General features: G+C 38.4%; 1 protein-coding gene across 1 annotated transcript in view; it reads left to right on the plus strand.

The window, feature by feature from the left end:
* C9H10orf67 (chromosome 9 C10orf67 homolog) overlaps positions 1-3,643 on the plus strand; it is a 50,449-nt gene extending 46,806 nt beyond the window's left edge. The window contains 2 exon segments of the mRNA XM_025395514.1: positions 2,415-2,562; positions 3,462-3,643. Of these exon segments, the coding sequence (XP_025251299.1) occupies positions 2,415-2,562; positions 3,462-3,643 (330 nt within the window).
* Positions 3,644-12,715: the final 9,072 nt, after the last annotated feature.

The following is a 12,715-nucleotide window of genomic DNA, read 5'->3' on the forward strand; positions in this document are numbered from 1 at the left end:
GCAAGTTTCTTTACAATTTTGAAATTCCAGAATGATCAAGGATTACACACACTCTGTCTCAGAGTATAGTGTGGTTTAAACGGCTACATCCAGTTAACCGCCTTTTAATGATCTCCATCCTTCTTAACCTCATTTTATTAATGCAGTTTATTTTTTTAAAGTCTCGTGGTTTAAGCAAGCACAAACTAGCAGTGTGGGCAGATGGCAGAAGGAACACCACCACAAAACCTGCCACTCAGAGTGTAACAGAGGACCGTAGCAGCTCAGAACGATCCCTTTGTTCATTTTGCTAATGAGTGTCCTCATTGCTGTGGGTGACTGAATAGTTAATTACTTGCAGTTCCCACAGCTGACAGATGGTGGGGACAGAGCTAAGGGTTAACCTCAGAAGAACAGGGGTTGTGGATTGATACGTGGAGGACAAACCCCCAGATTTAATGTGTTTTCCTTGCGTCCTGCTTTCATACAAAGAGATTCTTAGAACCCGTAGTTAGGTATTAGCTGCTACCATTTGTAAATTTTACACTTCATCTGATGAATTCAAATAGTTCTTCTTTAGTTTATGAGAATCGGGTGCTCGTGTAATCCTCTGTGGATGTTCATATTCTGCCACTGTTAGGAAAAGTATGCTTAAGCCTATTAAGGCCAGTATTGTTTGTTTGTTTCTTTCTTTAAAAAAAAAAAAAAAAAAAAAAACTTTTAGTCTATAAATCCATTCTGTGATGGTCTCAAATTGAACAATGTGGGACAAGAAATTAATGACTGGGATTCAGTGTTGTTTATTAACTACTTACTAGGTTTGTTAGTTCTCATTAGTTAAGAATGAATTGGGCTCAAATAATTTAAATGAAATGGTGAATCAAAGTCATGAAGATTTGGTAATTGAGCTTAGTGCAAAATTTAACAACATAATTTAAATATTACTAACTCTTACACACACACACATACATACCATACGTAATTTCATTAGTAAGTCACTTGTTTTAAAGGACTTATTAATGTACTTATTAGTGTACTACAAAAAAATTTAAATCACTTCTTTTTCTTTCAAACTGTTACAGGGGAAAATATTTAAATAATTTACTTCCACATATCCTTAAACTAAATGAAAGTGTAGTTCCAAAGGGAAATCAGTCGAGAGAAACGATTTTGTTTTTGAGGGAAGATTTTATTTTTATTTATTGCGATCATGGAATTACTGTAAAAAGAATAAGTTATAATTCACCTGCGATGACCTTAAGTTCAAAAGTATTTTTAATGTCTGTAGTAATTTTTAACAAGGCATGTAGAATCTTCTATCTCCTTTGGCATAATAATATAATGACTAATATTTTGAGATTGCATAATCTGTTTATTATTGTACCACAATAAAGTGTAAAGTTCTGCACCAACTTCCCCAATCCATTACATCTTAATTTTTTTTTTTTTAATGTGTGACAGTAAAATCTAGACAACCATAGGGAGTATATTCAGATGTTTTCAATGGCTTTGAAACAGACAAGAAGAAGAAGGCAAAAAAAAAAAAAAAAAAAAAGTAGCTGTCCCAATAAGCGCGTCTATTGCGTAAGAAAAAGCTCTCCCATAATGGACATGGCAAGATTTAAACAAAAGATGCACATAATAAAAATGTAAATGAGTTTGCTTTACTAAAACTATAACTTTAAAGTCTTTTGTTGTAAGTTATCCTGAAACCTTCTTACAAGGTAATCACTGTTTGCATAGAGATTTAAACCGAAGTCTTCAATAGCATTAAACGCCTGCACAGACCCCGTGTGACAAGCATGCAAAGCCATGTTAATGTTCAGAATATGAATTGCCTCTGGGTGGCTCCTCCACCAAGCAGAAAACCAACTGTGTGGATATCCGTGTGCCTGATGGACTCCATGCGGCTCCCAGCCTGAAAACGTCACCACTTTGACATGTGATGTGCTCCTCATGACACTGGCAGCACTGACACTGGGAAATGCCACAAAGGCAACAAGCCCCCCTCCTTAGCCATGCACTCTGCCACCCCCTGGCGCTGCCCGTCCTGGTCCCCCCAGCCTGCCTAGTTACAGGCGGACAGCACTTCAGACACACACAGAGGGAAGTGTGGGTGGAGGGGCCCCAGCTGCCTCCCCGGACACAGCCTCCATAATGAATTGACCTGAATGATGAGGGCACACAAACAGTATGATATGCATTATTCCTGTCAATAAAATGTCCCCATGTGTTGAGGTCTTTGTACAGAATGTACTGGAGCCTTTCTTCCAGCAAGCTCTATTTAGGCTCCTTCCTTTTTACTATTCTTATTATAAGTGTGTAATAGAATTCAGAAAATTATATGATAGCTTTTCTGTATCTGTATTGTCCTTGTCTTGCATATTTAAATCCTTGGCTCCCTGCTTAGAAATATGGCATTCTCCATCTTTTAGGAATCTTTTCCCAAGGAAACCAGCTCTCCAAAATCAAACGCAGAAAAGGAAAATTTGGAGTACAAACTGGAAAATGAGAGGCTGCTTCAGATCATTTCAGAGCTTGAAGAAGAAATCCAGATCAGTCTAAAAGAAAATTCAGGATTAGGTAACATTTTGAAATCACCTTTGAGAAAAATGTATGTATTGGTCACGTTGTAAAGCTCATAACTATGTTTGTCTTTTCCAAACATACATTTGTTTGGTTATTTACATTTAAAAGATCAATTTCATAGCCATCTTTGCTTTTTATTGAAGATAGCATTTCTTACATGGGACAGAGGATGTGTTTGTAGTTGTATCCCTGAGCCATGTCATGTTAACTCAGGATGTTGTTTCAAGACAGACATTGGCCTTTGCAAAAATTTGCTAATCAGTGCTTCATTTCACTTAGAAATACTATAACCAAATAGAAACTTTTGCTGATTTGTTTCAGATGCTTAACTGATTATCTGAACTTGATAACACTTAAATACTTAAGAGTACACATAGGGATATGCTTTGTGGGGAAAACAGAGTTAGCCCTTCAGGAAAATATGCTACTACTTAGTAGTTACTTCAGTTTTTGATACAAAGTTTAAATATGCAGTTTCATTTGTATACTTTATACCCCTTTTCTTTCATACCACACACATTGGTGAAAGTTGTGTTTAAATCACCGAAGTTGTTAGAACATGTGGAAAGGGGAAAAAAGTAATCACCAAAGTGAGATTGCTTTAATGTATTTTTTCATTTAACTGTGATCCGTGTGATTATGTTAATTACATGATGTTGTCCTTAATCTGCTTATTCAAAGCAATGAGCAGGCAATAAAATGAATTATAGCAAAATATCAATGAAATGAGATATATTATATTAATATTATCCCTTGGATGTAAAATTCTACCATGCCAGTATAGTCTCGTTCTCTTCTGCTGTGGCATAGTGAGGCTTTTTAGTTTTGGGTCGTTCTTATTAAGTCATAAACTGCCACCTGCTAAAGCTCTTTGCATTGGCTGTGACTAACAGCAAAAATGTCCATCGCTAGTATTGATGAAAAGCTTTCAGCCCTCAGCCACACTTGGATCTTGAACTTACTTCTTAATCCCTATCTGACCAGCCATCTGAACAGCAGGAAGAAGGCTGTGAATGTCAAGGGCAGTTGTGAAGGTCACAGTCCTGCTAGGCCTTGTGTCCACCATGCCTGCTAGTGCCCCACAGCCTGCCCTGAAGCAGGTCGTTTAAATACAGGGGCATAAGCATGTAATTTCATGGTTGGCCTCTCTCTCCTTTTGTTTACAGAAGATGAACTTATAAGTATGAAAGAGATGGCAGAAAAGGATCAAAAAACTATTCAAAAGGTACTATAACGTTTTTACGTTGATAAATGACTCTTTTAAATGGAACTATAGGCACAATTGGCCAAGTAACACTGTGTCCAGAGTGTCTTGTGACATAGAGGAAAATTGATCCACATATTTAATCTCTCCCCACTATTTGGGAAGGGTTACTAGAAGCAAATAAGGACTCCATCTTGAAAACTCATGTATAGATACTTCTTTTGTTTGGAATCACTGACCATCTGCCTTGTTGATTTTAAGGCATCGAAGTTACATGACACAGAGAAGTCTGAAGATGAGCTCGCAGTTAAGGAAAAAATTATATTAAAAATGAACAGTCTTATTTTCAGATCAGATGTTGGTTGATGTTCATGGATGAGCTGGGCTTATGCTATCTGGTAAATATTTAGAGCAGGGAATTCTTTTGGTAGAACAAAAATCAAGATTTCCAAGGTGGGATGCAGTGGCTCACCCCTGTAATCCTAACAGCTTTGCAGGCCAAGGTTGGAGAAACTCCTGAGCCCAGGAGTTCAAGGACAGCCTGGAAAACATAGTGAGACCCCGTCTTTATAAAAATAAAAAAAATATATAGCCGAGTGTGGTGGCACATATCTGTAGTCTCAGCTACTCGGGAATCTGAAGTAGGAGGATTGTTTAAGCTCAGAAGTTCAGGGCTGCAGTGAACTAGAATTGTACCACTGCGCTCCCGCCTAGACAACAGAGTGAGACCCTGTCTGAAACACACATACACATACACCACCAACCCCCACAACAACAACAACAAGATTTCCTAGTGCATTCAATTGAATTCAATAGGATCTCAGCAATTCCTGCTCTCCCTGCACACGTGGGGCTCCCCCACTCTGTTCTCGTTTACCCGCAAACTTCCCTGTTGTGGCTCTCAGTTGCCATTCTGTTATGGTCTATCTTCCCTGCCCTACTGGAGGCTCCATAAGGGTGGAGACTGCTCTATCTGGTCTCTTAGTGGGGAGCACAATGCCCGAGGCACTGAATAATACTCCAAGAGATGAATAGAATAAGAATGCATTTATAGTTCATACAGTTTACAGATAAATAAGCAGATTCACATCCCCAAATTATTCCAAATAAACATAAATGTCTTCCAGTAACTGAACCGAGTATCCAATTTTAAGGTAAAATGGATTAAAATCAGACAAAATTAAGAATTTAGTTTCACAGTTGCACTAGCCACATTTGAAGAGCTCAGCCACCACATGTGCCTAAGTTCAGGTACAGATTTCAACCAGGCCTGATATTGCCATTCAAGATATTCTTTTTTTAATTTTTAAAAATTTTTTGTCCTTTATTTCTTCTAAAAGATAGGATACATGTGCAGAATGTGCAGGTTTGTTACATAGGTATACATGTGCCATGGTGGTTTGCTGCACCTATTGACCCATCCTCTAAGTTCTCTCCCCTCACCCCCACCCCCCACCAACAGGCCCTGGTGTGTGTTGTTCCCCAGTCTGTGTCCATGTATTCTCAATGTTCAACTCCTACTTATGAGCGAGAACATACGGTGTTTGGTTTTCTGTTCCTGTGTTAGTTTGCTGAGGATGATGGCTTCCAGCTTCATCCATATCCCTGCAAAGGACATGATCTCATTCCTTTTTATGGCTGCATGGTATTCCATGGTGTATATGTGCCACATTTTCTTTATCCAGTCTATCACTGATGGGCATTTGGGTTGGTTCCATGTCTTTGCTATTGTAAATAATGCTGCAATAAACATACGTATGCATGTCTCTTTATAGTAAAATGATTTATATTCCTTTGAGTATATACCCAGTGATGGGATTGCTGGGTCAAATGGTATTTCTGGTTCTAGATCCTTGAGGAATACTCCATACTGTCTTCCCCAATGGTTGAACTAATTTGCATTCCCACTAACAGTGTAAGAGTGTTCCTATTTCTCCACAATAGGTACCAGCATCTATTGTTTTCTGACTTTTTAATAATCACCATTCTGACTGGTGTGAGATGGTATCTCATCGTGGTTTTGATTTGCATTTCTCTGATGATCAGTGATGTTGAGCTTTTTTTCACAAGTTTGTTGGCCACGTAAATGTCTTCTTTTGAGAAGTGTCTGTTCATATCCTTTGCCAACTTTTTGATGGGATTGTTTTTTTCTTGTAAATTTGATTTAGTTCCTTGTAGATTCTGGGTATTAGACCTTTGTCAGATGGGTAGATTGCAAAGATTTTCTCCCATTCTGTAGGTTGCCTGTTCACTCTGATGATAGTTTCTTTTGCTGTTCAGAAGCTCTTTACTTTAATTAGATCCCATTTGTCAATTTTGGCTTTTGTTGCAATTGCTTTTGGTGTTTTTGTCATGAAGTGTTTGCCCACGCCTATGTCCTGAATGTCATTGCCTAGATTTTCTTCTAGGTTTTTATGGTTTTGGGTTTTACATTTAAGTCTTTAATCCATCTTGAGTTAATTTTTGTATAAGGTGTAAGGAAGGGGTCCAGTTTCAGTTTTCTGCATATGGCTAGCCAGTTTTCCCAGCACCATTTACTGAACAGGAGATCCTTTCCCCATTTCTTGTTTTTGTCAGGTTTGTCAAAGATCAGATGGTTGTAGATGTGTGGTGTTATTTCTGAGGTCTCTGTTCTGCTCCATTGGTCTATATGTCTGTTTTGGTACCAGTACCATGCTGTTTTGGTTACTGTAACCTTATAGTATAGTTTGAAGTCAGGTAGTGTGATGACGCCAGCTTTGTTCTTTTTGCTTAGGGATTGTCTTGGCTATACGGGGTCTTTGATTCCACGTGAAATTTAAAATAGTTTTTACTAATTCTGTGAAGAATGTCAATGGTAGTTTGATGGAAATAGCATTGAATCTATAAATTACTTTGGGCAGTATGGCCGTTTTCATGATATTGATTCTTCCTATCCATGAGGATGGAATGTTTTTTCATTTGTTTGTGTCCTCTCTTATTTCTTCACTCAAAATATTCTTATATTTTAGATAAAACTAGTTTTAAGAAGTATTTTTCAAAGAAATGGTTACCCTGATTGGTCAGAGGTGGGAGATGTTTCCCTGATAACTGAATCCCTCACAGGTTTTCACAAGGGGAGTTCATTTTCTTAGGCTTCACCCTATTTGCAGTGATAATAATGTAAATTCCATTTAACCTTCTTGGCATCAACCTCTAAGGTCAGAAATGAAATCTCAGCCTTCTAGTTTCACTTAATAACCAACCAGGGAACCGTCACCTGCGCCTCCTTTCCTCCCTCTTTTCCTCCCTCCTTTACTTCCTCCTTTCTCCCTCCGTTCCTCCCTCCCTCCTTCTCTTCCTTTCCTTCGTTCCCTCCCTCCCTCCTTCCCTCCCTCCCTCCCTTCCTTCCTTCCTTCTTTCCTTTCCTTCCTTCCTTGTCTCAGTCTCATTCTGTCCCCAAGGCTGGAGTACAGTGGTGCAATAATATCTCACTTGCAGTCTCAAACATCCAGGCTCAAGCAATCCTCCCATCTCAGATCCCAGAGTAGCTGGGACTAAAGAGGAGTACCACCACACTTGGCTAATTTTTTATTTTTTATTTTTGTAGAAACAGGCTGGTCTCAAACTCTTGGCCTCAAGTGATGCTCCCACCTCATCCTCCCAAAGTATTAGGATTACACGTGTGAGTCATTGCACTGGGCCTGGTTCTTTATTGAAAATGTTTCTCAAGCTCTTCAGTCTGTATTACCACTGGTAGAAATGAGTAGCATGTACTTCCTACTTTCTATAAGGAGTACAATAACAAATTCAAGCAAAAAAATAATCTCACTGGTAAGCCACCAATTGATGGCTGGCTATATCTGTGAGTTTAAATATGTCAGTTAAATGCTGCCTCAGCTTTCTAAATCTGCACTGTGCTATGGTGGCTCCTGGCCACATGTGGCTATTGAGCACTTGAAATGTGGCCAGTGCAAGTGAGGAACTAAGTTTTAATAATTTAATTTCCAATTCTTTAAATTCAAATTTAAAAACTCATTTCAGTTCTTGGAAAACCTTTCTGTGTATTTTTGATAACTGGGATATGTGACTCTACTTTTTCATTTGTAAATTTTATAAAATCTGAATACAAATAAAGCATTTCCAATGAAAACATAGCTCCCCAATTGAGATGTACTGTAAGTGAAAAATACACACTGGATTTCAAACACTTGGTATAAAAAATGTGAAATGTCTCACTAATAATTTTCTATATTGAATATACATTGAAATAATAGTTTGAATATATATTGGGATAAAAACACATTATTAAAATTGCTTTTACCTATTTCTTTTGTCTTTTTAGCACAGCTACTATAAAATTCAAAATTATATATGACTCACATTATATTTCTGATAGCTCTGTTATGTATAATGTAATATATAAATATAATTTAATATATATAACATATAATGTGATATATGTAACATATATAATGAAATATATGTAACAAATTATATAATATAGTATAGCAGACTCCTAATCTGCTTGATTTTTAATTCTGTCTTTCTTTTCTTTTTTTTCTTTACATGCACTGGAACTTCTCATAGACATTGAATATAGGGACATTTTGGTACTGAGCAGAAAGAATCTAGAACCCTGGATTCCTGTTCCATTTCTGCCACTAGGTCCCCTGGGGCCAGTACCTGTCTTCCTCCTTCCTGTTTCTCCCATGTGTACTGTGTGGACTGAATGAGATAATGAATGTCAGCATGCTTTGTCAACTGGGAAGCAGTTCAGATGTTGTTGAAGAAATGACAGCTGATATTTGCTGGGTTTTTTTCCAATATCCTGCACTAAATCAATTTGTTCAGCAATGTTTATTAGTTGCCTTTAAGTACTAGGCACTGTGCTACTGCTAGAAAAAATAAAATGCATGTATATACCTATGGTCCCTTCTGGGGACAGGTGAAGTCTACAGGGATAGACCAAAGCCATAGGGCAGTGAGATAGGGACTATAAGAGAAGTGTGTACTAGAGAAGAGATGCCTGGCCTCATCTGGAAGATTCTAGAAAAGCTTCACAAACAGTTCCACAACCTTTCTCATGTTCTCCTGTTGAGGCCCACTGGAGCTGATTTTTTTAGGTTTTTTCTATTGTTTGCTTGCTTGTTTGTTTGGGGTTTTTTTGAGATAGAGTCTTTCTTTGTTGCCCAGGATGGAGTACAGTGGCGTGATCATGGCTCACTGCAGCCTTGACCTCCTGGTCTCAAGAAATTCTCCCACCTCAGTCTCCTGAGTAGCTGGTACTACAGGCATGCAGCACACCTGGCTTATGTATTTATGTATTTATTTATTTTTGGGGAGATATTCTCTCACTATGTTGCTTAGGCTGGTCTTGAACTCCCGGGCTCAAGGGATCCTCCCACCTCAGCCTCCCAAAGTGCTGGGATCATAGGTGTGAGCCACCGTGCTGGGCTTTGGAGCTGATTTTTCCAGGCAGGCAAGAGAGTAGAAGAGCTGGGTACAGTGTATGAATGCATAAAGCCTGACATGGATTTGTGAAACTGGTTGTGATTGGGTGTGGCTTGAGAATGCAGTAGAAGTCTGATGAAACGATATAGGAAGAATCTGTAGTGGGGCAGACAGAGTGAGGAGACCAGGGGTGTGGGGAAGAGGGTGTAAGCAGGAAATGGAAGAATGAAAAGGAGCAACTCAGAAGACTTCAGATAACCATGTGTTTCCCCCACCTTTTTTTTTTTTTTTTAAAGCCCTGGATGCACTTAAAAACAGATTGAAAATGGGACTGAATTTGGGGAGGCTGACCTCTTGCCATCCATCTGGGCTAAGCATGGTCAGTTATGGAATTCATAGCTTTTGTGTTTTAATTCCAAGAATCAAATACCAGCTGTATCTGTGCCTGTCTTCCAGCTGCTGCCACAGTAGAATCTGTTCTCATGAATTTCACTCTGGGAGGGAGACAGACCCGGAGTCAGAGAGCACAGTACATGTGTGATAGCGTCAGGATGCAGAGAAGCAGAGTTTGCTGTGCGGCACACAAGAGGCATTCCCAGCCTGTACTCTACGGGATCAGGGAAGGTTGGAGGAAGGATACTGCACTGGCCCCAAGAAGAGCTGTTAGAGTTAGCCAGCAAAGAGATGCGGGAGAGTTGAGAGGAGTATTCTAAGTACCACGCAAAAGCACCTTGTATGGGAAAGGGAGTGTGGTTTGCTGTAGATGAAGAGTACCTGAGAGCAAGGAGTGGCAAGGGGCAGAGGACAGTGGCAGAAGATTATATTCATGCAAAAAAGGTTTGAATTACCTTCTAAGTGCGTTGGAGAGCCTTGAACATTGCGGCAGGATCAGATTTGTGTTTCAGAAAGAAAATGAATGGGAGAGAGGAAAGCCGGGAACCAGAGTCCAGTGAAGGTGTCGCTTGGATAAACCAGGGAAACAATAAAGAACTGAAACAAGAACGGTGACACTGGGGGTATTTATTAAATTAATACAGACATGAATTAATGAAATTGAATGCATATCAAAACGAAAGGTTGAATTTTACTAGCCTATAACACACACAAACAGCAACTGATCAATGTAAATACCAAGGCAAGTCACAAGGGAACAAGGGCCCTGCAGTGCATGGGGTTTTTGTTTGTTTTTTCATTTTTCATTTTTTGGGTACCTAGTAGGTGTGTATATTTACAGGGTATATGAAATATTTTGGTACAGGCATTACGATGTGTAATAATCACATGAGGATAAGTGGGGTATCCATCACCTCAAGCATTTATCCTTTGTATTACAAACAATCCATTTATACTCTTTTAGTTATTTTTAAATGTACAATTAAATTATTGACTATAGTCACCCTGTTGTGCTATCGAATACTAGGTCTTATTCGTTCTTTCTAGCCATTTTTTTTTTTTTGTACTGTTAACCCTATTACCCCACCCCTCACTACCCTTCCCAGCATCTGGTAACCATCCTTCTTGTTATCTCTGTAAGTTCAATTGTTTTAATTTCTAGCTCCCACAAATAAATGGTTTGTTCATTTGTTTAGAGACAGGGTCTTGTTCTAGGCTGGAGTGCAGTGGTATGACCATAGTTCATTGCAGCCTTAAATTCCTGGGCTCAAGCAATCCTCCTGCTTCAGCCTCCGAAGTAGCTTGGATTACAGGCACATGCAACTGTGCCCAGCTAATTTTTGTATTTTTAGTAGAAATGGGGTTTCACCATGTGGGTCAGGCTGGTCTTGAACTCCTGACCTCAGGTGATCCACCTGCCTCAGCCTTCCAAAGTGCTGGGACTATGAGTGTCAGCCACTGTGCCCAGCCTAAAAAATTTTTTTGTGGAGACCTGATACCAAGTCTCAAACTCTTGGCCTCAAGCAATCCTCCTGCTTCAGCCTCTGAAAGCACTGGGATTACAGGTGTGAGCCACTGCACCCAGCCCAGTGTATGCTTCTGATAGCTATTTTCAATTGGTATAAATGTAGTTTGATATGCACATAGATATAACGCAAAACCCTAAAATAAGAGATGGGTCACATAAAACATTAGGCAAAATTGTTCTTTTTGACAGAGTAGGACTTGCTTTATTGTGATGTTACATTTTGATGGTGTGGGGTGAGGAAAGGTGTAAATAAATTGGTATTTTCTGTGTATATTTTACTTGCTTACATAATAATTCTATAATAATGTAAGATGATCATCTGTAGAAATTTAATTTTCTTTTGATCGGATTGAGATCCATTTTTCTCATATTGAAGTATGTTTCACTAAATTCTCTTGAGGAGAGATGTTAGATGTTCTGTTCTTATCTTTAATAAAAATATAATTTCTTCTCTTTCAGTTAATGGATAGTAGAGAAAGATTAAGAGAAGAGCTTAATTATGAAAAATCATTAGTTCAGGATGTGGTAAGATGATTTACATTATTTCCTAACTATTTGAATTCAGGAATTTAATTTAACCATGAAAGTTTTATAAACTTTATTTGTGATTATTTCCTGTGAATGACTCATTTCACCTTTATCGGAAATCTAAGTACATGTATAATTATAAACATTTGTAAATGGTCATTTTAAAGAAAGCAGTTTGAGTAGCACAGCAATAAATATGCTTACTAGAGTCTTGTGTAAGAAATAGTATTACCATTTAAAACCATGTATAAAATTTCTGCATTTTATTATGGAGATTTAAAAAAAAAAAACAAATAGGAGAGCCCACTATTTTGAAGGAATTGCTATTTTCAGTTACAAATTGCCGTAAGTGACAATAAAAAAGAGCCCAGCTAGATATTTTGGCATTCTGTGTTAGTCTCATAAGAAAACACTGCCTTTTTATGTTCTTTTAAGAGAACTTTCCAGACGGCTGGTCTTTTATCAGTTGACTACCCAGCCCCCAGCCCCCCCACAGCAGCCCCCCGCCCAGCTTATGGTGGCGTATTTGGCTTTCAGCTGATTACCACTAGTATGTCTTTGTTACAGTAAACTGACTGTGTTTATTATAATAAAAAATAAAACACAGCTTGACTTGCGTTCTAAATGTGCTTGAAAAGAATATGATACTGTTTGGAAGAGAAAAGGTTGCTCATAGGAAATCAACACTTCAGATATTGAAACATTCGCTTTTTTACAGCTTGTCACATTTTGTGCCAAGTCATGACTGTTTCCCTAACTCTGTTTTGTTACTCTCAGCACCCTGTGTTTTGGGTTCCTTGTCATAGAAATTAATGCAAAACAATTCTCCTGGATTACAATAAAGCCTTCTATGAAACCAACTTGGGAATGCAGGCAACGAAAAAAATTTATGGTTGGCGATTCACAAAAACCATGTGTTAACAAATGTGTTATTTTGAGCCTGCTACTTTTAAATACCTGGCATATAAAAATAGACTCCATTATTTGAGTGTACTTGGTGAATTTCTTCTACCTCCACCCCCACTCTCTTCTGTCATTCCTCCAAAGTTCAGGCTTTACTTTGGAAAACAAACAACTAAATA

Source organism: Theropithecus gelada, chromosome 9 (assembly GCF_003255815.1).
Source record: "Theropithecus gelada isolate Dixy chromosome 9, Tgel_1.0, whole genome shotgun sequence".
NCBI classification, from domain to species: Eukaryota; Metazoa; Chordata; class Mammalia; order Primates; family Cercopithecidae; genus Theropithecus; species Theropithecus gelada.